This window comes from Coturnix japonica, chromosome 8, assembly GCF_001577835.2.
Source record: "Coturnix japonica isolate 7356 chromosome 8, Coturnix japonica 2.1, whole genome shotgun sequence".
NCBI classification, from domain to species: Eukaryota; Metazoa; Chordata; class Aves; order Galliformes; family Phasianidae; genus Coturnix; species Coturnix japonica.
The window spans coordinates 18,929,406-18,956,858 of NC_029523.1; the positions used below are offsets into that span (position 1 = coordinate 18,929,406).

The following is a 27,453-nucleotide window of genomic DNA, read 5'->3' on the forward strand; positions in this document are numbered from 1 at the left end:
CACAAAAGGTTTGACTTCTACAATGCTTTTTTAACATGACAGCAGTGATCTTCTTGGTTAAGTTCAGCTTACTTTTACAAGGACAGTTGAGATGGTCTTATTCTATGTGAATTTAAGGTCTGTGAGTCAGAAATTACGGTTGCTATGAAACAAGCCTGGGAAGTAATGGGTTTCACATGGACCGTTTGCCTAATTGTAATCCCATTTAATATCAGGCTTAATTTGTGGCCTGCTCAGGTAATGGGCAAGGTGAGAAATTGGGGCAGTCTTTGACGTGCGATATCCAATGGATTCTGTGTCAGGAGGGCCCTCGAGGTGACTGATGTGGTCAGCAGGGAAGCACTCCAGCACTGCAGGAGCTGCTGAACCTCTGATCTTTACTGAGAATAATTTGGGTATGAATTGGGTGAAGGAGATGAATGGAAAATGATCACCCTGAATGGCAAGTGGGAGTATTTTATAAGGAAGGCTTTTTCTTCAGGCTGGGAATAGCTCATGTTTGGGAATTCACTAAGACATATTATCTCATTTATGAGTTAAATGAAGTAGAAAGCTCATCTGGTAACATGTTTGTGTTTGTGGTATTTTTGTTGGCGTGCTTTGTGATGTGCAGAAGGCTGTGATTTTGAACCAGGGAGTAGTCTCTACATTCACTTCTGCAAAATGTCTTGCTTATACAGAGACAATAATATAGTCACTTAGAAGGATTTCATTTGTCGTTAGCAAATACTTAGGCTTTTAATTTATTTTTATTGCTAGAGTGCATTCTCCAAATGTTGACACTGTAATAGATACAGGTTAGGACATATTTTTGAAAGGTTTTGATAGTTGTGCTCTGCTACTCTAGTAAGAACAATGCATATCATCAGCACCCATCAGCACTCATCACTGCATACCTGTACTGTTCAGACTGTTCTGAACCTCTCTGTATTAACTGCTTGGGAGCTGTCCCAGAATGCATGCTTTCCTGATGCCGATTTGCAAGGTGAGGCTTTTTATTGTTGTGAAAAGCAGGGACAAGAAGTGTTAAAGGAATCCCTGCTCTTTGCGAACCAAGATATTTAATTTCCAAAGTGCTTTTTGCAATTTGTGGGCTCTGCAGAACAGTGTGGATGGCATCACTGCTGCCATTAAACCTGCCCAGCTGGGCGGCTCTGGGTGCCCCCCAAACACAGAGGTGGGCAGAGCTTCAGTTGGTTGATGCTGCTATTGGTGTCCATGGAGTGTATTCTCCTAAAATGGCTTCTCCTTTTTGTGCCTTTTCTGTAGGGAATTTTTACAAATGTAGAGTGGTATGTCTTCAGCTGCTGTTTTTTCAGCCACTTTTTGGAGAAAAAGACACAAAAAGTGTGAATCTGGGTGGATTCAGCTTGTTTCAGTTTATTTGCTATCTGTACACAGTCTGGAATTTCTTTTTTGCTGTCAGGTCTACTTTGTTGGTTAACGAAGAGCTTTTTGTCTCCATGATTGCTTGGGAATTTCAATTCACATTTCAGCTGATGGTGTGAATCTGACTATTTGTAAACCTTTTAGAAAACAGGTTTGGAGTTGGAAGGTCACGTGGTACCCTGAGTATAATGCTGTGATGCCATTCTTTGGATTCTAGACTTGTTATTTCTTGGAGTGGTGACGCACTTGCACAGGCTGCTCAGAGAGTGGCAGGGTCACAAGTGGTTGTGGCTCTGAGGGACATGGTGGGATGGGCTGGGCTTGGGTTAGATGATCTTAGAGGTCTTTTTCCACCTTAATGATTCGATGATCCATAAATTGTGATTCTTCTTTCTGATCAGCAGCAAATAGGAGCAGAGCTTTATCTGGTTGCACTCTAAATGAAATCGAAGTAGAAGGTGATGGAGATCCTTTTGATGCAGGTGTCTAAGCAGGCTGGAAGGGGTGGCCATGTTGGACGTAGCTCAGCTTTCTGCAGCACACAAAGTTGCATTTTGTGTTTTGAAGCTCGGATGGAAGGGGATGCTTTGCTGAGTCTGATGGTGTGATTTTTGATAAATGTGTGTGTTAAAGCCTGTGTATTTTTATGGGGAGAGTTAGGAAGGTCATTTAATTCTTTCATGCAATTATGTGGAAAGTTAATGGGAGCCTACTGGGATTCCTTCCTCCCAGCCGTTTCCATGTGTTTTTAAGGGGTGCATTGTGCACGGAAGGCAGTGCCAGCTGTTGATTGTCATCTTCCTCATGTCTGTGATAAAAAGCCACTCAAGAAGGCTGAAATATGAGAACATCATTAGCTTTCCTATTGGCAGAAGTGCTTAAAAAAGCCACAACAGAAAGAAAATAGATTGCATATTGAAATGAAAAAAACAAACAAAAAGCACAGCAGATACAGTGAGGTTTTGTGTAGCCCCTGGAAAAAGCAAAAACATGGCAGGGAGCTTGGACAGGCACGAAGGGGACAATGTGAACCTGTGGCTGCTGTGCAGGGGTGCGTGTGAGAAACCTCCTATGTGCATCACTCATGGTTCCCCTCTCCTTGCTGTTGAAATTCAGCTGGCTGAGCTGTTTGGTGGCACCGGGAGTTGTGCTTTGCTGGTGCCTGACGTGTACATGGGTGGGTGGGTGGCTTACTTTTTATTTATTTATTTATTTATTTATTTAAAATCCACTTGGGGCTTTTAAAGACAAAACGTAGGGCTCATCTGAAGATGGAAGATTAATTAAAAAAAAAAAATAAGTAAAAAGCCCCTCTCCTTGTTACAAAGCAGAAGGGCCTCCATTTCAAAATAAAACCCCAAAGTCGGCAGTGAGTGGTGCTGTCTGTGCAGCCACAGCCTAGAAGCAGCGTGTTATTCAGCATTACCGATAGATCCCTGCTTGTGGCTTTGCTTGAAAATGTTTTGATTGCAATTGGATGAACAGGGAGAGATGTATATAAACGATGTTTGTTGTGTATACAAGCAGCTCCGGTTCTAAAGTGTACATGATGGGAAGGGAATAAATATCTCATTTTGCACTGCCTCCTAAGGTAGAGAGCGGCAGGCAGGGATGGAGGCGGTGGGAGCAGCAGCATGCACGCCTGCCTGCCTGTCTCGCATTAATGGAACAGCTTGCAAGGTCTACAGGGAATTTGCATTGGCTCTGTCACTGGTATTATTTAGTTCCTTATTTATTGCTAGTGGCTTGATTGTGCTGTATTTTCCCAGCAATGAAAGCTTTTAAAGATCATGTCTGACTCCTTTTGGACTGTGCTGTCCAATTTCTCTCTGCCTGCTACCAGCATGTTGAGACGATCCAAAAGGTAATCTAAGGATTTTGCGAGTAATTCTTATGATGTTTTTTCCAAGCTACTTGTTTTAATGCTGTTTAGACTTGCTTTCTTCCTTTATGAACAGGTTAAATCATGTTCCTTGTACGTTAGGTGTAGTTTCTTAATGATTTGTAGCTGTATTCATTGTAAAAATCATGCCGTTCAGATCCACGGTCTGTTCTTTTTATAGATATTTATTTAAATGCATCGTTCCTCGCTTCTTGTAGTATGTGAGTGTGATGTGGGTTTGTTTCTATGAAATGATGGATTGATGCCTTACTGAGAACAAGCTGCCTCAGTACTCAAAGTAGCAAAACAGTATTATGATGTTATAGGCAGCACTGGGCAGGGCTTGCAAATGTTTTGACGTATAGTACATGATTTTCTTAGGGATATCCATCACCTTAAATTTTAAATCATCCTTGTTAGTTCTGTGTGTGTGTTTTTTTTTTCTTGGAGATGTTAATATGTTACTGTAGTAGTAAATAGGATGAGTGCTTTTAGTCACGCGTTGCTCTTCGGGTTTTGGTTAAAAATCCCATTGAATTCTGTGCACTAATAGCTGGCATCAGCTCTGATGCAGTACATCGGTGTCCCTTCCAGACTGGGAAATAGCGACGTAATTATTGCTCATCAGGTGTTCTGTGGACATCAACGCGTGCAGCCCAAAAACTTACTGGGGGAGTGGGCTTGGTGAGTGAGGTAGGTGCAAATCCTGACCAACACAATGTATTTGGGTTTATTAGTAAACAGCTGCCATGAGCATTGGAATTTTTCATTGGTTGACTGGCTGTTAAAGTAAAGATTAGGAATATAAGCTTTGACTTGATTTTGGGGTGAATTTTGTTCACGAGCCGCCATAAATGAAATTAATCTATTTTGTAACTCCAACATAGAAACATATTGAATGAGGAGCAGAGGGTTTACTCTGTTTCCTGATTCTGTTTTTGCAGTTTAAATTGTATCAGTTTGTTTCTGTGCTAATGGTGATTTTTAGAAATTCTACTGGGAACAAAGAAAGATTTTGCTTTAAAAAATGAAATTTAGATTTTGGTCACAAAGAGTTGCATTAGAAATTTTATTAACAAATACAAGCCTTATTGCTTTTTTATTTTTCCAAGAAGAAAAACAGCTCCTTGAGTTTCCAGTTGTTGGTTGGTCTGCCTTTCAGACTCATGGAGCGGTGTCAGTAGGAGTCTGAAGGAGGAACAGAAGTGTTGGAGGTAATGCTCATTACTTCCATATACGTTTCTTGAGCTTGACTCTGAAGAGGAAGAGGATGTAAATTACTGCCCTGTGTCTGTTTGCAAAGGATGAGGCAGGCTTCCATGCCAAGCTGGATTGATGTGGGTGAGGGAGATCACAGCTCTGTACGAGCATCGCCTCTGTGAGACCACTGCAACTGGAGCAGCCTTATCCCTCCTGGTTGCAGAACGTGATTTTCGTGAAGCTCACTCCATTCAGAACTGTATTCTGCGTGCAAAAAGGTTGGCTTCTTTGTGCAGGTTCAACAGTCATGGACTTCTGTGCAGAACAGGTGTCTGTGGTGTATTTGCACAGCCTGAATGAGGTATGTTTATGTTTTAATGCCTTGTCAGTGTGTCATTTTGAATTTGAAATTGGTCATCAAGGACTGACACAATTTTGGGGATACTAACAAGTATCCCCACTTGAAATTTACAATCCCATTTATTTGTTAGTATTTGATGAAAAAAGAAAGGAACTGGCCTGTAAATCTGTTGCACATCTTAATGGAAAAGAGAGTACTTTCTATTGATTTAACCAGGTAAATTAATATTAGACATTTGAAAGTGATCAAACAGTTGTATGAGATGTCCCAGCTGCATCAGGCTGGGCAGTAGAAATCCTGTTTTGCGCAGCACAGAAGCCACAGTCTTCAGTCAACCCTGGAAATAAAATATTTGAGCACGTGTGACAGTTAGCTGGGAATATCACCTTCTGCCATGCTCTGCTGGCAGCCTGCCCTGCTTAGGGACTGCTGTCATGGGGGACATGGGCAGACAGGTTGGGTTATTGTGATGTGCGTTGTTGGTTCATCTGACATCATGTTGTGCTGGGATTTGTGTTGGGGCATTGGTCCCAGGGACATGCTTGCACACTACTACTCCTAGCAGTAGCTGGCTGTGTGATGAGCCATTGCACATCTTAGTCCTTGCAACGACAGCACCAGGGCGTCCCTGGGTGCCAGCATTCTCAGCATCATGACACCTCTGCACTTTGAGTGAAGTATATTATCAAATGGATTAAGATATTTCTGTTTTCACTGCTTCCCTTTCAGAGTGTAATGTTTAGTACTATTTAGCTCATCTGTTATTTTTTACAAGGTGTTATTGCAATATAAGTTTATTAAATGGAGTTGGAATTGTTGGCTCCAGAGAATATTTTGCAGTATGAGATATTTGTCAAAATTTCCCCATGATCCTTGTGGAAAACTTTTGCATACAGTCTCATTGCATTAATGGTGGTTTGTGTGCTCTGATTTCTGGGCCACTGGCAGCATTCTGACCACTGTGCTGTGACACACATCTCTATAACGACGGCGTCTGATCCCTACTAAACATCCTACAGGGCTCTGCTCCCATATGGCCTCTCTGCATTAGGATGTTGTGCAGAGCTCTTCCTCTGTGATGCATTATGCTGAAATGAGCTCTCTGGTGCAGCTGGGGGCTTCTCGGCACCACTAATGGCACTGGGAAAGTGAGCCATCTGCTCCTCTGGTCAGGGGATGGGGCCATTTCTTCTTCAGCGTATTCCCGGAAGGATAGGAGAAGTCAAGAGCAACACTGAGGAGTTTGTCATGGGAGGGGTGACAGAAACATAAATCAGATGTACCTGTCTAACTGGTTCTGTATAAATATTTATAATTCTAAGCTGTGGAATAAATAAGGGAATTTCTTGGTACAAAGCACACGTGGAGCAGTATTGTCATAGGGCTGTAATGAGACATCGCCTGTTGGATTTGAATTGTGGAGAGATTAAGAGTAATTTTGACATACTTAAATTAAACGTCTTCGTTTTTCAGTCCTTTTGTTTCTCATGCTTTGGGCTTGACTTCTCTTGGGCATACTCTGAGTTGTGCAGTAACAGCAGTGTGACATTGTGCAAGTGGCCATGTGCTGATTTTCAAAGGTTTAAATATCCACAAAAACAGAAGAAACCACGTTTTGTTTTGCTGGGTATGTGGCAGTGATTGGGGTATACTCGGGTGCCCAGAGCACATCATGGGTACTTTCTAGGTGTGCTCTTGTGTTCTGTTTGGTGGGGAGCTGCACTCAGTGTCTTTTGATGCTGATTGACACTAAAGGCTGTGTGTGTCAGGAGGATGCTGCCTCCTCTGTACATACATTGCCCCTGTGAAGGAAAGCAAAGCAGAATACTTACTGTTATGGTAACATAAAGTTAAGTATAAAAATGTGTGTTTGTGCTATAATTAACTTGGAAGTGACAGCTGTCACACCATACATTTCCTTGCTTAAATGGGAAAAGTAAGAAAAGTTTTCACTCTGTTTAGAAGGATGAGAAAGATCTGGAAACTTGATAATACTTAGGTCCAATTTTTACTTAGTGCAGTATAATAAACGGCCTCCAACTGTCACCCCTAATTAGAGAGGAAATTTCATTTCAATTACTTTTGCTAGGAGTTCAGCCTTGGGACAAAAGCACTGACTGTGTTTGGAGGAGAAAGACGTTCCTACCCAAAGTGTCCTATAGGGTTAATGCTGAGGTTTTGAGCCTGGGAAGCAATTTGTTCTGGTGGAAACCCTCTTGTACAACCACCTGGCTATTGCCCAGGCCAAACCAGTTTTTCAAGTCGTAACTTATGCAGAGTGGAAACTGAGCAACATGCAGATTGTTGATGATTTTATGAATTGCTGGGATCTTCATGGAGAGATGGCTGAACATAACATGAGATTTTACATGAAAAAATGGCTGTTGGAGCAAGAGTCTGGTTTCAGAAGAGAGGGGGTGCTCTGAGTGGGGCAGTGGGCAGTCGGGGGCCGGGCCTTCTAAAGAGAGCTTGACAGGAGCAGTGCACGTGGGCACGCGCCTGGCCTGCAATGTGCAGGGCTTGTGGTTAATTCAAGTAGACATGTTTGGGTTTAGGAATCCTCACTGTGTCTGTGCATCTGGTTACTTCAACTGTTGTTTGTCTCTGACAAGTGCATTTTAAATGCAGTGTCTGTCAGCTTGGTGTCTGGTGATCAACCACTGCAGAGTGACGTTTAGTGGGGCTGGGCCATCATAATGTTGTGGGGAGCCTCACCCTTGGCTTCTCAAGTCTTGTGTCTGCGGTGGTAACAGAGCGTTCTAGGGAAGGGCTGGAGAGGCCAGTGTGAGTGAATTTGAGATCAACTCGATGTGTTGGCATTTAAACACTGTAGATGCTTCCAGTTGTGAGGGGCTTCTAACATGCACAGTAGTGTTTCTCTCTGCAGGCCCATGTGTGTGCTCTCTGTAGGACTGGATAAGGAGCAAACCAAGCACTATGCTCTCCGATATGCTTGGGATTCCTGTTACTTCAATGGCAGTTGAATGTTGACATTAACTAGAAACTGTAAAACACCTTCGGGCAAAATGTTCTTTTAAAAAACAGACTTAATTTAAAAAACTGTGAAGGGCATTGTATGATACACCATTTTCTATCACCATACACCTTCTTGGAGGCAAACAATCTCAGCTGGATGCAGAACACTTAGTATTGACCATCGTCTCACCATGAAACTACATTGTTGGTTTTTTTTCTAAAGCTCTTCTTAAGCATTTTGATTCTACACTTGTACCTAATTATCAGATATTCCCTGAATAGTTTTTCCCAATCCATAGCCTGACCTATTTTTAATTTTTGCTATTATTTCCAGGACTGCAGAGCAATACCTTTTACAGCAGATGTATAGTTAGAATAATAAGCACTTCAGTAATGAAAAGTCCCAAGTTTATTCCAAGAGTATTAAAATCTGCTTTTGGTTTTGGAGACATAGAATATGCCAAACATATCAAGCTGTGTGTATTGCTTCTGTATTAAATTCTGCAGCTTTACTAGGGCTGCATGAACTCTACCGTTCCATCTCTACTCTTCCAGCTGTTCTGTAGCAGAAGAGGCCTGTGGGGAGGTTCTACATTTTCCCCTTTTAGTTTGAATACTTCTCACTTGTTTTCTCCTCCATCTTCTATTTCTACCTCCTTTTGATTTAATCACTTCTCTTCTATTTTCCTCTATTCTGTGGCTAGCAGAAAATGGTAAAAAATCACTCCTGGTTCCAGTTTCAGTGCACCTCTCTGCCTGTGTTTACATGTGCAGAGCATAACCAGAGTGTTGTGTGTAAATCTGTGTTCTATATAGAAAAGGCCACTGAGACACTCAGGTATGGGGTTTATTTCCAGAATAATGTACTATTGGAATCGTTTTGAAATTAGATATGTAATGTATTGTCACTCTGCAGTTTGAAACTACAATTAACTGATACAGAGCTAATTTCAAACATCTTTTGATGCTTAAATGAAGGAAATGCTCTGAACCAAAAAGAACTGTTCATGTTGAGTGCTATGTAGCAACTGGATGACAGCTCATATCCTCGTGAAGAAGATTGCTATTAAATCCCTGACTTCAGAATTGTTGGGGAAAGGTTTCTTTTCATTTTTGGCTCATATACTTTGTTTTCAGGATGCATCTTTGGAGACCATGTTCAGAATGGGTTTGTTTTATTACGTCTGTATATCCTTGAAGTTACAGGGTAAAATAAGCTTTCAAACACTATAAATGCACTTTGTCATTTCATTCTTGAATTTGTTTGCTCAAATTTTTGCAAGCAAAAAAAATATGTGATAATCTATCTTCTGTGACAACTGAGACACCCATTGAAAAGCAGTCATGCTAGGTGAAGCATTCAATAATAGAGTTGGTGGAAACGGGAAATGAAAGTATGCAGTTATGTTTAGTTTTCGTTAAATCATCCTTTCACACTTCGCGATGTAACTTCACGGCAGCATAATGCATAGCACAACTGAAGTGGGAGATAGTAATGCTTGAGGAGGTCCATGTATGTTTTCTCCCATTAAATACTGTCTGTTTTTATTCTGTCATCTCTCTTCCTGTAATCAGAGATTTTTTTTTCCTCATCACATAAGGATGGATATAGCTTTGAAATGTACTTGTGAGGGAGGAATGTTTCAGAATAGAGTGGTTTGATTTAGTTGGGAATGGCTGTGCCAGTCATGGTAATTAGTTGTGACATTTCATTTTGCTTGGCTTTGCAGTTGCTCCTGTGTTCCTCTGTTGTTAATAATGCAGAAGGCCTGGACTGCACAGCACGGTGTAGGCAGGTGTACAGCAACCATGGATATTAGGCAAATTAAACATAAATTAGACACTAACTGGCAATTTCAGCTATTTCTTCACAGTTTCTTAACATGAATTATATTATTTCTTAAATTTGAGCTACAAATAAAGAACTAGAAGGTTATATCTAAAAAATAGTTTGTTTGAGGTGAAACAAAACTACTTTCATGCATTAATTCCAGAATACTTAGATGCCAGTTTTATTTAAACAAAAGAACCAGTCTACATCCATTGCTCAGCACCATGTTCCCTTCAGCTGCCATGTTTGCTTAGCAGGCTGAAATGTACCATCCTGGCAGATGTTCTGCATGTTTCCTGTCCATGTTCTCTCTGGATATCTGTACTGAAGTGCAGCCCATGCTTTGCAGTTGATCCTCTCATGTACCTCCATGCTCCTTGTCAAGGTGAGCAGGAAGGAATCTACTCCAGAGGTGAGGTGTGAACATTTCTGCACATACATGGCAGCAATAGCTTGTAGATGACACAGGGAGGAGGGAATCATAGAGTGGAATGGGTTGAAATGACCACAATGATCATCTAGTTTCAACCCCCCTGCTGTCGTGATGGAGGATCTGTGGTATCTAAAGATGGCCCTGTGCTTTTGTCCTTTGTATGTTCAGTGAGTGTAATGGTTTTTCCTTAAGAGAAAACAAGTGGTTTTTGTAGGAATCTGCAAACCAGAGCTCCACCATGAATAATAATGTGATTTTTCAAGTTATTCTAGGATGAAAAAAATTTAAATCATTCTGAATGTAGAAAAAAATAATTCGTTGAACCAGATGCTTACTTATTGTTATCTATTTTAGAGAACTAATTATTCCTGTTGTTGGTGGTGCTAAAGCTTACAAAATTGCTTCCATCCTTGAATTACTATAATTAAAGGCGATAACTTCCACATCTAGTTAACATTGCTGTGCAGCTGCTGCATTCATTGACATGCAGATTTCGGATTTTGTAAATTTTCTGCCATTGTGAATAAAAATTTTAAATACTTATTTTCATTTCCAAAATCTTTGTTTCTCATAAAGAAGTCTTTGTAAATCAAATCAACCGAAACTAAACTCCTGTAACGTCAGAGGAAAATCTAGTTAGATTTGGTTAGGTGGGCATAGAATCACTGAGGTTGGAGAAGACCTCTAAGATCAGTCAGTCCAATCCCAGCCACCCCACCACTGGAGTGGACCAGCACTGCAGTATTATTACAGGAGATTGGTCCCAAATTGCCTTTTGGTGGAGGTTTGTTGGCTGGGGACAAGGTGTGCTGGGGTTGTACACAGCTCACAGGTACCCTCACACCCTGGTTAGCATTGCCATTCACACAGCACGAGGTTGCTGCTGGCTGCCAAGCACATTGCAGTGGGTCCAAAACCAGTGTCCAGTTACCAGACTGATGTCCTGCAGTGTTCAGTTTCAAGAACACATCTTGGAACGCTCCACTGCACGTAACAAATGTTATTTTTATTGCGGGGAGAGATCTCAGCTCACACATAGTAGAAGCACCATTTCCTCAGTGATGGCAGAGGCATTGTTTCAGCCCTCCCCATGTAAACTCCCCTTCTTGCTGTGCTTGTTCCGAATAAAATCAGGCAGCTCTTGTGCTTCCCTGGGGTGCAGGTTCCCGCAGTTTGGCAGTGGCCCTGCAGGGCATGCAGCAGGGGTTGGCTCTTTCCAAGTTATGGAGTGGGATCTGGGAAAAGCCCTTAATGAGACCCACACCAAATTGTGAGAGGAGGAGGGTCGGGGACCTTGCGTGTAATGAAAGTAGGAAAGCTTTGGCTTACAAACACACAGTGATGCTTAGAGTCTCTCTGGGCTGATTCAGAACTGCATTTTTTTTTTCTTGTCAGTACACTCTGAGTTGTATAGTTAACCTTTTCCCTTTCTACTTTCTCCCATTCCTGTTTTTTATGCAGATTGGATTATTTTTAGAGGGTTGCTTGCACAATTCATGAACGGTAATGAGCAGTGATGTAGTGTAAGAGTTCAATAATACGATCTCCTCATTATTGGCCGTGTAGCCCAGTGCTGAGCCCTGTCTGTCTGGCTGGAGTGCATCTTCCAGGAAAGCATTTTGTCTTCATGTGAACTGTGCCAGCACTTAAATTGACTCGCTCAAATTTCTTTGGCACAAGTTCCTGGTTAAAGCTAGCTTTACTTCTTTAATATTCAGCTATTCTTCATTACAAGTTGCTTAAATGCTGTTGTGGTGAGTTCCTGAGCTTTGCTGCCCAATTGGAGGCTGCACGTTATCTCTTCATTGCATCAGAGGATGGTTTGAGTTGGAAGGGACCCTTGAAGGCCATCTGGTCCAACTCCCTTGCAACAAACAGGGGCACCTACAGCTCCACTTCTCCCTTTTTGTTTTCTTCATTGTTATGACTATGAGGGCTTTATTGCTGCTTTTCTGTAATTTCTCATTGATTCCAAGTTCTCTTAGAAGTTATATCTATCAATGTATCTATCCAGAGATCTATTCGCAACCAGTTGAGAGTGCATTTGTGTCTGCATGTGTCTTTTTCCAATCATATAACATGAATTCAAGAAATTGAAAGTTCTGTTCTTAGCCTTTATGTCTGAGCTTTCCCTTATTGCCAGCACACGTGGATCACGTAAATGGCTGAATGGGGCCCAGTGATGTTCCTCCTTCCCTGGTGAGAGATCCAGCGAAATGGAAAGCAACCAAATTTTGGGGGTATAAAAAGAATACTCTGTTCCTAACTTGGGCTGCTGAAAAGCCGTTCCTCCCCTGGGTGCATTGGTGCAAACCTGACCTGTTTTAATGGGTCTCAGCTGTGCTCTACTCTCAAGCCACTTAACCCTCTCTGAGTCCTCCTCTTTGCAATGATGGCAGAGAAAATGGGTTTGTAAAACCTGGTCCAGTCTGGCAGATGCAGCCAGCAGTTAAATAGCTCTGAGGCAGCTCTTATTCCCCATTATGCTGTGATTTAAATATACCAACTTTCCAGAGAACGCTCGGGGCTGTGATCACGAGTGTTTTAGTAACTCCTTTTAGTGAAAGGATACAGCCACAGAGGATGGAGCTTTCTTTTCTCATGGTATCAGTGTTTTATACTGAGCAAGATCTGCAATTTTTGCATGGTAGTTTACATTAAAATGCTCAAGGTTCTTTTTTATATCTCACATAGTCATCTATGTTACATTAGAATACTCAGCACTTTGGTGTTGTGAGACATTTTCATCGTGATGTAAACATAATGATTATCTGCTACTAATGTTGGAACTGAGTATTCTGTTTTTTTGTTGTTTTTTTTTTTTCAACAGTTACTGGAATAGACTGAACACATTAAAAAAAAATCCATAAACTGAGATTTTAAGCCTCTTAACATCAGGTCGTTCGTTTGTCTGTATGATGTACACAATGGCAATCAGTTTTTGGATGGAGTGCTGTTGAATAATACATGAATGTAAATGAAGATTGTATGGAATCAGTTGGACAATTTTGAGGAATGCTTTAAGTACACTAAAGAGCCTGAATAGCAGTTAATGGCGCTTCAACTTTATTACTGTTTATTATGGTTGGCAGTTCCCTTGTGCTTTTTTCTGCTTTGAGTTCTCCAGTTTCCTATAGAATAACAATAAAAGGTCTTGCAAATAATAACAGTCAGATACACTGTATCCTGTGGCAGCAAAGCAGTTCTGCATTAAGTTGCAGTTGTTGGCAGACTGAGCACATTTATCGGGGCTGCTCCAGGCGGGATGGGGGCAGATGTCGGCCCAGGAGCCACCGTGGAGCTCTGCTGGGCAGCCTTAGTCTGTGTTGTGCATGCACTGTGTATATCCCTATATGCCACAGCAAGGGGGTTAAATATCCAGTAGGTTTTGTTCAGGACTGTGTGAAATGAGGATGTTTCACTTGCCCGTTATGATTACTTCCATCACCTTTAGAGCTAAATTGGGTAGAGGGCTGTTGGAAGTTTACCTTGCATGGTTTTTAAAGGGCATTGCAGGGTTTGTGCTGCTTCTAACACATTAAAACACCTATTGCTGACTTTTTGGTCCCATATGTTTGCTTCCCAGCAGTCAATACCAAAATCGAGTGCGAGAAGAAATATCGACCTGAATCTGAGAGATTATTTCTCCTTAGCTAAAGGCTGTTCTGCAGAACCAGCCTTCAGGTGCTCTGATTTCTCTGGTTTTGCCTCATCGTTTATATCTCTTTCTTCCAGCTGTCGGACAAGCAACAGAAAGAGTTTGATTGTAACGTCCAGCACATCCCCGACTCTCCCACGGCCGCATTCCCCCCTCCATGGACATGCAGGTAACTCTGAGGGCTGCCGTGCTGGGAATCATGGAGAAGAATGTCGGTGCTCGTTGCATTAAGTTTGAACATAGAATTGTAGAATGGCTTAGGTTGGAGGGGACCTCAAAGATCATGTTGTTCCAAAGCCCTGCCATGGGCTGCGTTGCCAAACACGTTGATATTCCACATCAGTGTGCCATCTGCGGTCTCGATCTGCTACTTCAAGCAACATGAGATATTTGAAAATTGCTTTATGCATTGCTGCCAGTTTTATCACTTCAGCGGCAGTGAAATGCTTGTTTCCAGGCAAATGGGCAGCCACTTGTTAGTCGTCAGAGCAAAGTGTGGAGAGAGGCTATTTTCTTTTTGCATTAGAATCTCAGATAACTCAGATGAAGTATGTCAAATGTATGTTGTTTGTTACGTTTGGTACCGCACCAAAAGCTTGTATCTGCTGAAGGAATTCCACTTCACTCCAAACCCCTTTGGCTCTCCTATGGGTGATTATACTAGTGATAGCTTTGTAAAATGTGGTATTCCTCTTGGTAGGGATTCTCTGCTTAATTATGTTGTGCACCTTACTTTATTCTAAGAATCTACACGTGTGTTGAATTTAACAAATTCTATGTCAGCTATGAAAGCATTTAAGTAAAATGATGGAGAAAAAAAGCAGTCCTCAGAATATGAAAGAAGCATCTTTGCTTTTCAGATTGCAATGAGATGCCGATCTGATCATTGCTCAGAAGACAAAGGCAGAGATGTTCACACCTGTATTTTCTCTTGATTTTCTTCTCTCCCATCTTTCAAATGAAAAATTAGTCTTAGTGTTTGTGATGTTGTCTCAGGCTTTACTGGCTAGTCTTTTATTAGAAATGTGAGTCTCTGGAAAAGTAGAGTAGCTAATCAGTGGTATGTCATCCTTCTTTAGCAGAAATTGTCAAATGCTTCTATTTCTTGTTCTAATGTTGCACATGGGATTTGAAACTATTAAGAGGGACATCCTTTGTGACGTCCAAGAGTTGCAAGCAGAGAAAAGGGAGATAAATTACTGGCAGTCTCAGTTCCCTGCCAGTACCGTGCTTAGGAGTTTTACCTGAGTCAAGTAATTTATTCAAGAGACAGAAGCAGATGAAATTTAGAGTAGATTCACAAATATTTTCTTAAGAAATATCATATATGAGGTGTGAATTTGAGAACAGGCTGTGATATTTGTTTAGTATTTGAACAGAATCGATGAATCTGTTTGTTCAGACACATACACTGGTAAGTCACGAAGAAAAGCTGAAGCCTCTCCCATCCCTCTTGTGTTGTGAACACGCTCCTCTTCATGTCCATTCTGCACCACTTCCACAAATGAAAGGAGTGACAAACATGCAGGGAAGTCAGGAAGGCTTTCTAAAAAGTTTCTGCTCAGAAAATGGAGTTCTTTATGGCATTAACTGCAGGAGTTTCTCTTCTGTATGTTGTGTGTACGAAGTTGGCGGCTGTGAAGTAGCACAGGCCTTCCTCCTAATGAACATGTACAAAGCAGCTTCAAGATAGGATGTTAGGCAATTTCATGTCCTACAAAATGGAGAGGAAAAGTAATACTTAAGAGGTCTAAAGATGAAAGTAAATCTGAACAATTTTTAACTCTGCCATGGAAACATTTTTGAATCAATAGCTCCTAATGGATTTGAAGTGCACTAATTCAGTTTTCAAACTTTATGAAATAACCTGTTCCAAAATTACATGGAGCCTTGTTATTGAGCAGCTACAGCTTGTTAATGTCACGGGAAAGTCACTGTTCTTATTTACTCCCCCATATCTTGACTGAATGGCAGTTTTGGGAAGACAGGTTTGAAAATCTTCCTTGTATTTCTTTCAGATCAGAGGAAGGTGTTCGCACACTTTCCCTATGTTTGTATTTCTTTGAATTGTTTTTATTCTAATCTAGCACCTATTACAGTGTACACATTGTAAGGCAGATTAATACATTACCCTTAGACTATATCTTACAATGAAAAGCTTAAGATCAGTCAGAGAAGCAGTGTCATCTTTATAGTAGGAAACAGAGAGATTCTTGAAGGTGGATGAGGGAAGTTAATGTTGCTGTAAACTGCTTCCCATGCTGCTGGGTTACAGTGGATGCACTTGTCCCCGTTCCCATCTGTAATGATGTATGGAGGGAGCTGCTCACAGGCAGCATGGTAGTACTAAATTCAGTCATTCTGCTCTTTTGCTCTAAGTTCAGTTCCTCCTTCTGGTTTAAAAAAGGGAAGAAATTAAGAAAGAAAAGATTATTTTTAAGCCTTCTGTTTACTTCTTTTTTGTGTATCAGTGGTATACAAAAGTTCACGATGCTCCTGTTTCTTGATCCTTGGATCCAAGGGCAAAAGCTGTGGATCTATGCAGTGGCCAATCAAGAAGACTTGTGCAGAGGGAGCAGTGTTTGTTGTGTGCAGCTCTGGATCCTGTCCTGATCATCAGAGCTGTGGTTCATTTGCACTGTGTGTGTGTGATGCTTGCATGCCAGATAGAAACCAGGACATTCACTTTGAGCTGAGTGGTGCATGGGATGCTGAAGTGTTTGGAGTCATCCTAACATCGGTATGTACTAGAATGCAGGAGGTTCTGCGACGTGCAGTAGGATCTGTTCTGCTACTGTTAATATTCAGCAAATAGCATTAGTATATCGTATGTAGATGGCCACAACAGTAAAACCTTTGTATTTATCGTATTTCTCAGAATCTCAGGACAAGCATTAAAAAAAGGTTCTAGTTTAAGCTTTTGGTCTTACTAACCTATCTGATGTCATCATGTTTGCAGGTGGCAGCTGAGACTTTTGCCTATCTCTTCCCTGTAAGGTCTGTTTTCCTAGTTTCGGGGCAGCAGATGTGCAGGTGCTTTAGCTAACTCCTTCTCCACGTGTCCAGGAAATGTAAAAGTTCATGCCTGAATTATTAACATTGATGTAACTGCGTTGATTTACCTAATGGGTAATCATTCTGCGTAACAGCCTCCCCTGAGACAGTCATTTCAGGTTCAAAAGGAGCCAACTATAACCCCTGAGCAACAGGGGAATTTACCTTTGCTAACAGAATAAATAGAGTTTCGATCAGCCATTGAATGAGACCATTGCAGTAGGGCTTTTCTTATTAAAATTCCTTCAACTAGAGCAGATGCAACAGTACTGGGAAATTTTAGGGAGAGTAGTAATTCCCCTTCTCCCTGTTGTTGTTTTAAAAGCTTCACCCAGACTTGAATTGAGTAGAAAAACTAATTGCTTTTCATTTTAAAACTTGAAGCAACTCACAGGGGATCTAATTAAAATTCCAGTGTCTGGAAGGAAATATGCTATATAAATCCGAAAAAGTTGTTACTTAAAAATTAATAGTATCTCCGTACCAGATTGTGCAGGCTCAGAAGACTTCGAACACCCACATAGTTAATTTCAAATGTTAAAAACTGTCATTACCCAATTTGCTCAGTTACTCTGAAATCCTATTTTGATCATAATGTGGAGAGTTTACAAAAGATTGATGAAGATATTAAACAGACGATGACAGTTCACTGCCTGTTTATAACAGCAGTAGGCTTTTTGTTCAGAAAGATCATCTTGATGGCAGCAAAAGCAGCAGATCTGCGGTGGGTATGTGAACACCCAGGCTTCTACCAGGACAGGCAGACTCCTTTGCTTTGCTGGGATGTCTGCATTGCTTCCTGCAGGCTTCATTCTGCCGCATCTCCTGATTTTAGCTGCTCTTTCAGCTTTTTGTTCTGCTGGCAAATACATGGCAACCCCAGCCTCGTGCTGCTGCTGGAACATGCGCTTATGCACACTGAGTTGGTCATTTTGTTGCTATTGTAGCTTTTCTCACTGTTCTTGTAAGCTTGCAGTGCCATCTAGACTGTGAAAACTAGTCTTAGCCCAGCAGCAAGATGGCTCTGGTTTTTCACTGTGCCCATAGGAAGCCAAGTGAGTGCAAGCTTAATAAGTGAAGTGCCAGTATTTGTCATCTTATTGATTTCTGGTGTTTCTCTCCTTGCTGTCTAGGATACACTGGGAATGGGTTTGGTGGCAGTCAGTTTGGGGTGAAGGCATGCATTGTGTCATATTACAATTACACTGAGCTGTCGTTAGTTCTTAACTAATATGTTATAACAATGCATTAAAACACTAACCAAAACCGACCCACAGGAAAATAAGCTTGTTGCCCACACCCTTTGTTTTTAATTCAGTTCATTTTCAGTGAAGCAGATTGTGCTGGATCATGCTTCCCTCCCCAGCTCTCCCATCACCCCTTGGCACACACCAGATCAGCCTGAGGCTGCTGTAATCCCGGCCAGCTGCTCTTGTCCCCGTGCACATGTAGGCCAGATGGAGCTGCCCGGCTCTGGGACATCATCACGGTGTGGAAGTGTCAGTTCCTTCTCCTCTCCCCTTTCCTACCTGCGTGTGTGTGTTAGGTGGGAGTGACTGCAAATCTTCCAGTGCGCACAGTGCTCGTCTTCATTTTCTGCTCAACATAACACTTAAGGTACACGAGTAACATTTTGAGATTAGCCTATTGCTGATGCTCACCTTTAACATGACTTTTTAATATGAGATCTACATCTGAAGACCTTTCTGATTACCAGGTAGCTTGCAGAGCATTGCTTGTCCAGTATCTGTATGTTTTCCTGCTCACATTTTAATGTTAGTTTACTCAGAGAAATTGCTGCTGGCATATGCTTACTATGGGTAGTTTCTCTTTTGTACTTGTATTAAGGATCTGAAAGAGCAAACCACTTAAGAATATGCCTGATAGAAAGAGTACACTCGCTGACATGAAGCTACTAATTCATCTTCTGAATTTCAAAGGTTTCTGCAGTTAGTCTGTAAATGATTCTGGCTTTCCGAAGGTCTTCCATAAGTGGCTGCTTTTTTCTTTGAAGACTTTGCAGAGCACTGCTTACCAACTGTATGCTTAAACATCATATGACAAAGCAGGGAAAAAATACTCTTGTGCCAATTGAAAATCTAATGTTATTTTTTCTTCAGCGTATGAAGTCTCTGGCTCTTTCATTTTCATTGTATTTTTTTGATGAGATGGTGGTTAGGATGAATGTTAATACTTTCTCACTTGAGCATCTTCTGTGTGTCTATAATCCTTTTATTACATGCAGTTCCTGTGGCATGGTTTTTTTCCCTCAGTAAATTTTATGTGCATCTTAAATTAAAAGGAGGTAAGATTCTGGCCAAATCATATTTCTTTGGCAAACTAATGTTCAAGTGATCAAGAGCACAAAGTGTATTGTCAGTCATTTGCAGTTACAACTTGGGATTAAAGGTGTTTCTGCACAGTGAGAAGTTCTCTGTTGGAAATGTGACTGAATTTGTTTGCTCTCTCAAACAGGTGGCAGCCCTTTGGACAGCCCTAGAAACTTCTCTCCAAATGCACCTGCTCACTTTTCCTTTGTTCCTGCCCGAAGGTAAGTCGGGATGCATTCACCTGGATTGACAAGCAAATAGAATTTGTGCTTGAGTTTAGAAGTTGCCTATAGTTTACAAGATTTTTATGTCATGTTTTGCTTTCCCTGATGTTTGCAAATCTATTTTATTCCCTTTTTGTTTAGGTCCTGGCAACATTGAGAATGAATTAGGTGCTTTTGAGACATAGAAATGATCAAAAGTTGATAAAGCCGTAAATACAGCCTGGGGAGGAGGCAGTTTTCTCCCAGGAAGATGACATGTAGACCATGTGCGATAACAAGCCATTTAGTCACAATGCCTAAGTTGTGAATAGAATAGCTCTGTCTCAGTGGTAATCCTAGATCCTCTTCGCTCTGAGTAACGGAGGTGCTTTGTATGTCTGCCCTTCTGTTCTGCCATGTCTGCACAAAGACACAGACATACCGAAGTCAGGCATGCACTCTGCATTCATTCAGTGCCTTCTGAGTGGTAGCAACTTTTTAGTTCTCTCTACTGTCTTGGGCATTGGTGTCAGGAATATGTTATTGCTCTGACAAGGAAGACAGCTGATAATTGAAATCGCAAGTCTACAAGAACTACTAAAAGAAGAGCAGCCTTGAAAGACTTGAATGCAAAGCTATCATCTGTCCTGTAGTGAGTGCTAGACAAATGCTTGTTACACTGTAGATCAAACTGTTGGAAAGAAATCTGATACTATTAGTGATCAATTTAGTGTAAGGAGTAGGACAGAAAGAATAAAGACATCTGGGAGAAGCAGACAAATGGAGTATTGAATTTCGTATCTCATCAGGAAGGCAGAAATGGATCACAATGCAGAAAGTTAAATTTGGTTGAGAAAGAACAAAACAGCAACAAAAAAGTGACAAAGGAGATCCCAGGCAGAATTTAGGCAGGGAAGCTGGATTGCTCAATTCATGTGTGAGGAAGCTATTTTTAATTTGCTAAACTTCAGCTACTTATCTGTGTTAAGATGACCTGACAACAGGAAAGGTGTGATCATTCTGAGAGGCAGCAAACTTTCTGTCAAAGAGAGATGAGCTTGAAGACTAGATAGGGAAAGGATAGGTGTTAAAACGTCAAAGAAGAGTGAAGGTTTGGGATTTGGAAACAAGCTGGATTTAAGAGAAGCTGGAGGCGTACCCTTTATCTGGACACCGGGTAAATCCTGGAGTGTTTTTTTCCAGTGAAGTGGCTTGCTAGAAGACCTGGTGTCCTTGAATACTGCTTGAAGTAGATTTTGATCTTAATATGGCAGAGAAACAAAAGTTAGGTCTGCCTTATTATATATGCTGTGGTTCATTTTGCAGTGTGCATGCTGCTCTGCATACTTTCTCAGTCACTGAACAGAACACTTAAGCTCAGCTTGTTTTAGAAGTTTGTTTCTATTTTCTACTTGTAATACAACCTGAATAGCTATGCCAACAGTACCACATGTATGTATTATATTATCAAGCAGAGTATCACAATAACATCTGTGGGAAGTACGGAGTTAAGTAATTCAAAATGTTTTGCACTGTTACCTCAGACAAATGGGTATGTCACTGTACCCTTTTGTTCAGCATTGTTTGGGTCTCAAGAGAGAGTTCGTACCTGATTTCTTCCCATGGTTGCCACAGAAATTCTTTCTTGCTGTTTTTGTGCATTTTATATTTTATACAATTTCTTCATTTATTATTCTGCTTGGACACGGTTTGTGATATTCCTTCTTAGCTTATTGCCTTGTGATGAGTGGGTTCTTGGGTTGGAGTAGGGAGCACGTTTGAATAAGTCTATTGTAAAACCAAATTCACTACAATAGACTTCAAGATTGTTCTTAGTTTGACAAGTGCTTAGTCAGAAATCTCTACTAGCTGCCATTTCGGCAGCTGTTTCAGACCCACAAAGTCAGTGTGTTAGAAATTCTCTTGTATGAGTAAGAAAACACGTGGTTAATTTTGTCTATATTCAGTAAAAGCGATCTTAGTGGAATACCAGTAACACAAAGTATGAAGGTTTGTTGTTATTTTTCCCCTTAAATCACATGTGTATCTTTTACTTCTCTACCCCTCATTACCGTTGTCCAATTTCTTCCATACAGCCATGGACACAGAGCTGACAGGTAATGCACGTTGTATTGCTGTTGTGTGTGTGTATGACCATGCTTCTGTGCAGCCCAGCTCCAGCCTGTGTCCCTAACAAGTTCATGCTATGAAAACCCCATTTAGGCATTCAGCTTTTGATTACCAAAGAATAAAACTTTGCATTTTGACCTAAAATATTAAATCGGTAGTGCTTTGTGAAAAGATGCTTTGTTCTTCTAACGCCTCATTTTGAAATTCACCCATGTTCATGAAATAGCATTGTAACTGCCATGAAAAAAAATCCCTAATTAACTTAGCAAAATGACATTTAAAAGGCAAAACTCATTGCTTCCATGTCCTTGCTAAGTTTATTTTGCAATAAAATAAAAGACCTAAAAATTACTTTCTAAGAATCTTTTCCTGAAGGGATGTTGCATGAAGTCTCTCTGAAAAGAAATTTTTAACAAAGCTATGCAGCAGCTTTGAAATGCTTGGCATAAATGAGAGAGGAAATTTATATTATGAAGTCTTGTTCCCTTTACCTTTGATTTGGAAGTTTTCTTTCCTGTCGCATCTCTTTCTGTTAGATGTAGAGCTGATACCTGTTGTCCTGATGGCTTGGCACATTTCTTGCCTAGACTGCAAGTTGTTCATTCCCGTCTACTCTTTGGGAAGATAGGAAGTTATTCTCCCTCTTTGAGGCTGAGTGTCCAAACTGAGGTTAGGTCATTGACCTGTAGGTCCCACTAGCACCCATGTGCTCTAGGAGGAGCTGAATGAAGATCTCTGCAGGTGACTCATGATGTCCATTTGCTGCCAGATGACACGGTGACTTTACAACGCTGACATTGGTGGTTTTTCAGGGTTAAGAAAAGAATTTCTCCTGGAATCTTATGTATGTTTGTCTTGCCATGGAGAACCCATGTGGCTAAATGGGGTTTAGCTATAATGTACGCATGCACAGAAATCTGCATTACAGCTTGAGTATTTTTATGCATGAAGCATGAATCTTTTTAAAAACTCTTTTGGTATAATTCTCTTTCAGTAATACGGAACAGTGGGTTTATTCCCCTCTTGTTCTAAAATAGATGGCAAAGCACCTGAAAATAAACAAGTCTTTATGTCTGGGTGTGCGCTGAAGTTTTCTCTGTAGATTGAGGCGTTGTGTATTCGTAGTGGGATGAGAAATATTGCTGCAAAGACAGCAATTGAGATTTTATATGCAGTATTTCAGAGCCGTACCAAGTATCTTATTTTACAGTGTGCTTGCAGAAATGCACTGTATCGATGCGCTTCCAAAACCACAAAGTCTTTGCAAAGTCAGTTAGAATGAGGAACTGCTCTAATTCAGTTTCCCTTTATGAGCAGCTAATGATAGTCTGCCATAGCAAAGCAAACGAGTGAGCTGGAACTGGTGTGAGAGATACTTCTTTAGCACTCACATTTTTAATTACGGGAATCAAAATACCTTTAAGATTGAGATGAAATTAGAGGCAGAAAAAACACGGTGGGCTGGGATGAATTGAGTTTTGGTTCCAAGCTCACTGAGGTGGGTTTTACTGGGTTGAAGAAGGTCTCAAGAAGTTCAGTACTGATTCTACTCCAAGAAAAACCATCCTCAGCTCCAATGTTGTTAAAAACAAGAACTGTCTGACAGTATTTTCAGGATGTTTTGTCCTTGGGAATCATGTTTATTGGCTACAACATGGTAAACAAACAAGTCCAATTCCACTAAGTTCGTGGTTTAAAACAATTTTTTCCCCCTCAATTTTCAGCATTATTAGAAAGACAAGGAACTGGGTAACAACTTTAGGCAAGACTGCCTTTTTCAAAGAAGTGGGTTTTGTTTGTTCATTCCTGGAACATCCATTTTTGCACAACTGGCAATATTTAAAAAGCATCTACTTAATGTAATGCAAGAATCTGATGCCCATTCGCTTTATCTTTTTGCAGATCACTTATTTGTTTCTCTTGAAATGTACCCCTGCTGTTTTTCACAAAGATAGTTGGTCTACTTGAATATTTCAAGACTTTAAAAAACCCATATAGTTAAGAGATTTGGGGTAGACGTTTGTTTCCTCTAGATATTGATTACAGTATGTCTATCACAGTAACTTCCTTTGCTTCTTTCCCCAGAACGGATGGACGCCGCTGGTCCTTGGCCTCCCTTCCCTCATCGGGATATGGAACAAACACTCCCAGTTCAACAGTTTCAGTAAGTGGCCTAGACTTCTCCAAGCAATTCAGATCGTACAAACACACCCTAACAAATCAGCTTCTGAGTCTTTACTAAAATATCTGATCTTCATTTTTTTGCTAACATTATTAAACATACTAATTCTTTTATAAAATTGTTTTAATTATTGGTTCCACTGCTTCTTCCTCCATTTCCCAGCTCCTATCATCTTGCACTTTTACTGTTGGTGAAATCCTAGTGTAGCACTTGGCTCGACTGCTTGGTTGAGAGGCACGATGTGTCAGAAATGGCAGGGCTCTGAGGCAGTGCATAATTGCCAGCAAGTTCTCAGCTTTTTTGTAACTGGGAAATGAAATCCTCGCCTACTTTCCTGTTCTTAGTGTTAAAATCTGCTAGCAGAAGGAAAAACTGACAATCCACATCTGTTAACTCAGCTTCAATAATTTGAATCTCCTAGTGTAGCTTTTGATTTCTTACTTGTCATTAGAAAGATTGTCTGCAGTTTGCTTGAATTCTTCTTTACTTTCAAAAGGCTGCTATGTTGTTAACATCAATAAGTCACCAACACCATTTTAACCCTTATAGCTCTCAGATACTTCATACATTTTATCTTTTCTTTAGTTTCTGCCTATGAGTTGTGTTTATATACTTAGCAATCTTACTATGCCATGCATAGAAAGACTAGAAATGCTAAGGCTACCTGTCAGGCTTGAGTTATCATGCTTTTAAGTATGTGTTAATGGTGATTGCCTTAACAGTGTTGTCACATAGCATTCCTTCTTTCTGTAATACTCATACTGGTTGTTTTGTTTTACACATACTTTTTTGAATGTGTTCTAGTAATTGTAAGACTTGCATTAGTTAGGTCGCAGTACTCCATGAATATTAATCTTACTAAGTAATTAACCTTAATGAGTAATAATCTTACTCTGAGTGCAGAATCATTATTTTCTTCCTGAAATGTTCTAGCAAGTTCATCCATAAACCCTCTCAAGTAGAAATTGATCTTCATAGGTCCTTGGAACATGAATGTTAAATTCATTCCATATATTAGGAGAAGAGATTGGGGTCAAAATTTTCCTTTTAGCTATAAGTTGACATGATTAAAATTTGATTTTTTGTCATTAATATCATCAGATTGCTTCATACGTTCAGACACGTTCCTGCAGACTTCGGTTTGCACTGTTTCTACAGTTTGTTATCTTCAGTCCTTTGGGACTTTTAAATTTTATTTATTTATTAACTTTTTCTCTCCTTTGAAGGAGACTAGACTTGATTTCACCCTCCCGATGGAGGAAAAGCGTGTACAGGTATGTAGAGAGGAGCGAAGAGAAATGCAGGAGAACATTTCATTAGCAACATGGGAAAAGGTGGTCCTGGTGTCATTGCCAAACGGTACAAAATACTATTTGGTATTAAAGTACCAGAGAGCAGCTTTTAAAAAGGAGCACTGCTTTTGCTTCTGTAGTCTTAAACTTTTATCACTATAATCCCTCTTTAGGGGACAAGTGACAATTTATTGGATTATGGAAGGTATGTAGTTACTTTCTGTAGGGGTGACATCAATAGTCGGATCATTGATAATCACTGAGAATGCTTCCAGGATGCCTGTGAAGTTGGAGACCGAACTGTGAGCAGTGTCTTCAGTCCTTATTTACTGGTGTGATAAGCAGTTTTCCCAAGTAGTTGTAGTTTGACCAGCCTTGGGGTAGATGTTCATGGAGAGAGCAAAAGTAACAAGATAAATTTGTGGATGTATTGGTCTTTGTTCTGAAAAAGGAACATAAAAGCTTCTTTTAGAAAGTTACTAGTTTTCTGACTTAGGAAAGAAAAAATATTCCTATCTTGCTTTGTTCCCAGAAATAGCTACATCTTTTTGATTGAAACTTTTCCATTAAAGAGAGATAGATGTGTCACATAGGAAGCATCAGTCGAAATAGTGTAAGTATTATAGCTGTAAGCAATGGAAGACAGGACAGTATAGTGCAAAGTAAGTTGTAATAGTCATGTGTAGATCTGAGTTCACCTTCCTGAAGGAAATAGAGTAAAACCTTTATTTCCAATTTTTCTTTTTTTTTTCTTTTTTTCTTTTTTTCTACAAAGCTCAGTCTTTTCTCTCTTGTCTTCTTCCTGATCCAGTCTTAGAATCTCAGAAAGACATTGAAATGTGGTGTTTAGTAAGTACTGAAGCAGTCTTGGAACCATTAAACTTTGTACCACATTTCTAAGCCAATCCTCCTTACTACTTATCAACGACAACACTATTGTTATAGTATTTCATAGATTAGAATTAATTTGAATTGATCTGAATAACACCTCTGGAGTTGATGAGCAGTATTATGCCTGTATAGACTTTAAAACTGAAGTAAGATGTCAAGAGGTTTGTCAGAAGAGCACGACAAATTAATGCCGTGGATAAGAACGTAACAGAATGTTGGGCTTCCATTTGGTGTGATCAGCACTCTAGATTGTATTATCAGGCAAGAGAAAAGGATGGCAACAGACCTCCTTTCTGATGTGCCTATTAGTAGGAAATTAAATATCAAGAAGGAAAATGTCATTGCTGGGCCTCAGTTTCTGCATAGCACAGAGCTGTTGTACATATCTGTGATCATAGATCTGCTTTCTACCAACCAACCAAGTGAACAAACTGAGGCACTTTCCTGTTCTAAGGTCAGTGGAAACTTGTCAGTTCTGCTTGAAATTTTTAATTCCATTTTGTGATGGCACTTAATAAACCCCATCATATTTATCCTCTTCATAAAAATAGTGAAGACTTCATTAGGCCAACACTGAAAGAGCTGAAGAAGATCTTTCAAGTTCAGTGGGTGCAGAATAGTCACTTGAATGGGCCAATGCACAATTATTTTTAAGCACCTAATTTGCTATTCATTTTCTAGATGCAGAGTTTGTGTGTAGTACTATATAATTAGTTTGATTTCTTTTTTTTTATTGAAGAGTTGGCCAATCTGCATCTGTAATTAAGACACCAGGGGAATGCTTGTGTGAAGCTGCTGCAAGTATTGAGTACAGTGATATGATTACTTAAAAAAATCAATATTTCAGAACTGTTTCACTTTGCTCTTGTGCTTTTTTACTGAGAAAGCTGGATGCCCTAAGGCTGCTAGAAAGGCAGAGGAAAGTGCATTTCTCATCATGGTCTTTATCTCCAGAGCTGTGCTTAGTTATTCCCTGGAAGTACAAACTTCATGATCTGATTTCTTTTAAAGAGAGGGAGAAATTTGGTGGGCCCTCCATGAGCTCGCTAATACAGCTTTGACAGTGGCTTTGCAGTTAGGAGATGTGTTTTCTTTGGGAATTTCAGTTTTGATTTTTCTTTTCTAACTCTAGTGAGTTGATGTGTGCAAGTTTTTCTTAATGTGGCAGTTTTAGTTTAATTTTATTTTGAATAAGTGATTCATTTCTAATGCTAGAGCTCGAGTACCTGTTAATGCAGCACTTCATAAGCCTGTGCATTTAGTCTTCCTGCTCTTTTGCAGGCTTGGTGTAATTCATCATGAATGACGAACACCTTTACTTTGAAAAGTGTTGCTGTTTTTGCATTAGCAGATGCTTCTTCCTACTTTTTGTATGGTGGAAGACAGGTGATCAAAGAAAGCTCCCAATGTCAAAAAGTGCTTGCATCATTCTGTCAAAGAGAATCTTTCCTGTGTTTGGCATAAGCAGTGTGTACAGCAAAATAGCTATGAGGAGAGGGGCTCTCACTCACTCTGCTGTGACTTCAGTGTAGATAAGAGCAGTGTAAGCTTTTACACCATCTGGATAGTTGTCTCCAGATGAATTTGGCCGGACAGGACTTCCTCACATGATCTGTGCACCTAGGCCTGCCTGAAGGAAGA

General features: G+C 40.4%; 1 protein-coding gene across 18 annotated transcripts in view; it reads left to right on the forward strand.

Moving 5' to 3' along the window:
• MAST2 (microtubule associated serine/threonine kinase 2) overlaps positions 1–27,453 on the forward strand; it is a 175,805-nt gene that overhangs the window by 103,385 nt on the left and 44,967 nt on the right. For 13 of the 18 annotated variants that reach the window (XM_032446368.1, XM_032446372.1, XM_032446369.1 and 10 more), the window contains 4 exons: positions 13,808–13,899; positions 19,260–19,335; positions 21,414–21,434; positions 23,533–23,611. In XM_032446368.1, coding sequence (XP_032302259.1) covers positions 13,808–13,899; positions 19,260–19,335; positions 21,414–21,434; positions 23,533–23,611 — 268 coding nt within the window. Of the gene's footprint in view, positions 1–3,126; positions 3,254–13,807; positions 13,900–19,259; positions 19,336–21,413; positions 21,435–23,532; positions 23,612–27,453 lie in introns of those variants that run through there. The other 5 variants (XM_032446370.1, XM_032446374.1, XM_032446371.1 and 2 more) reach the window with 2 other exon arrangements.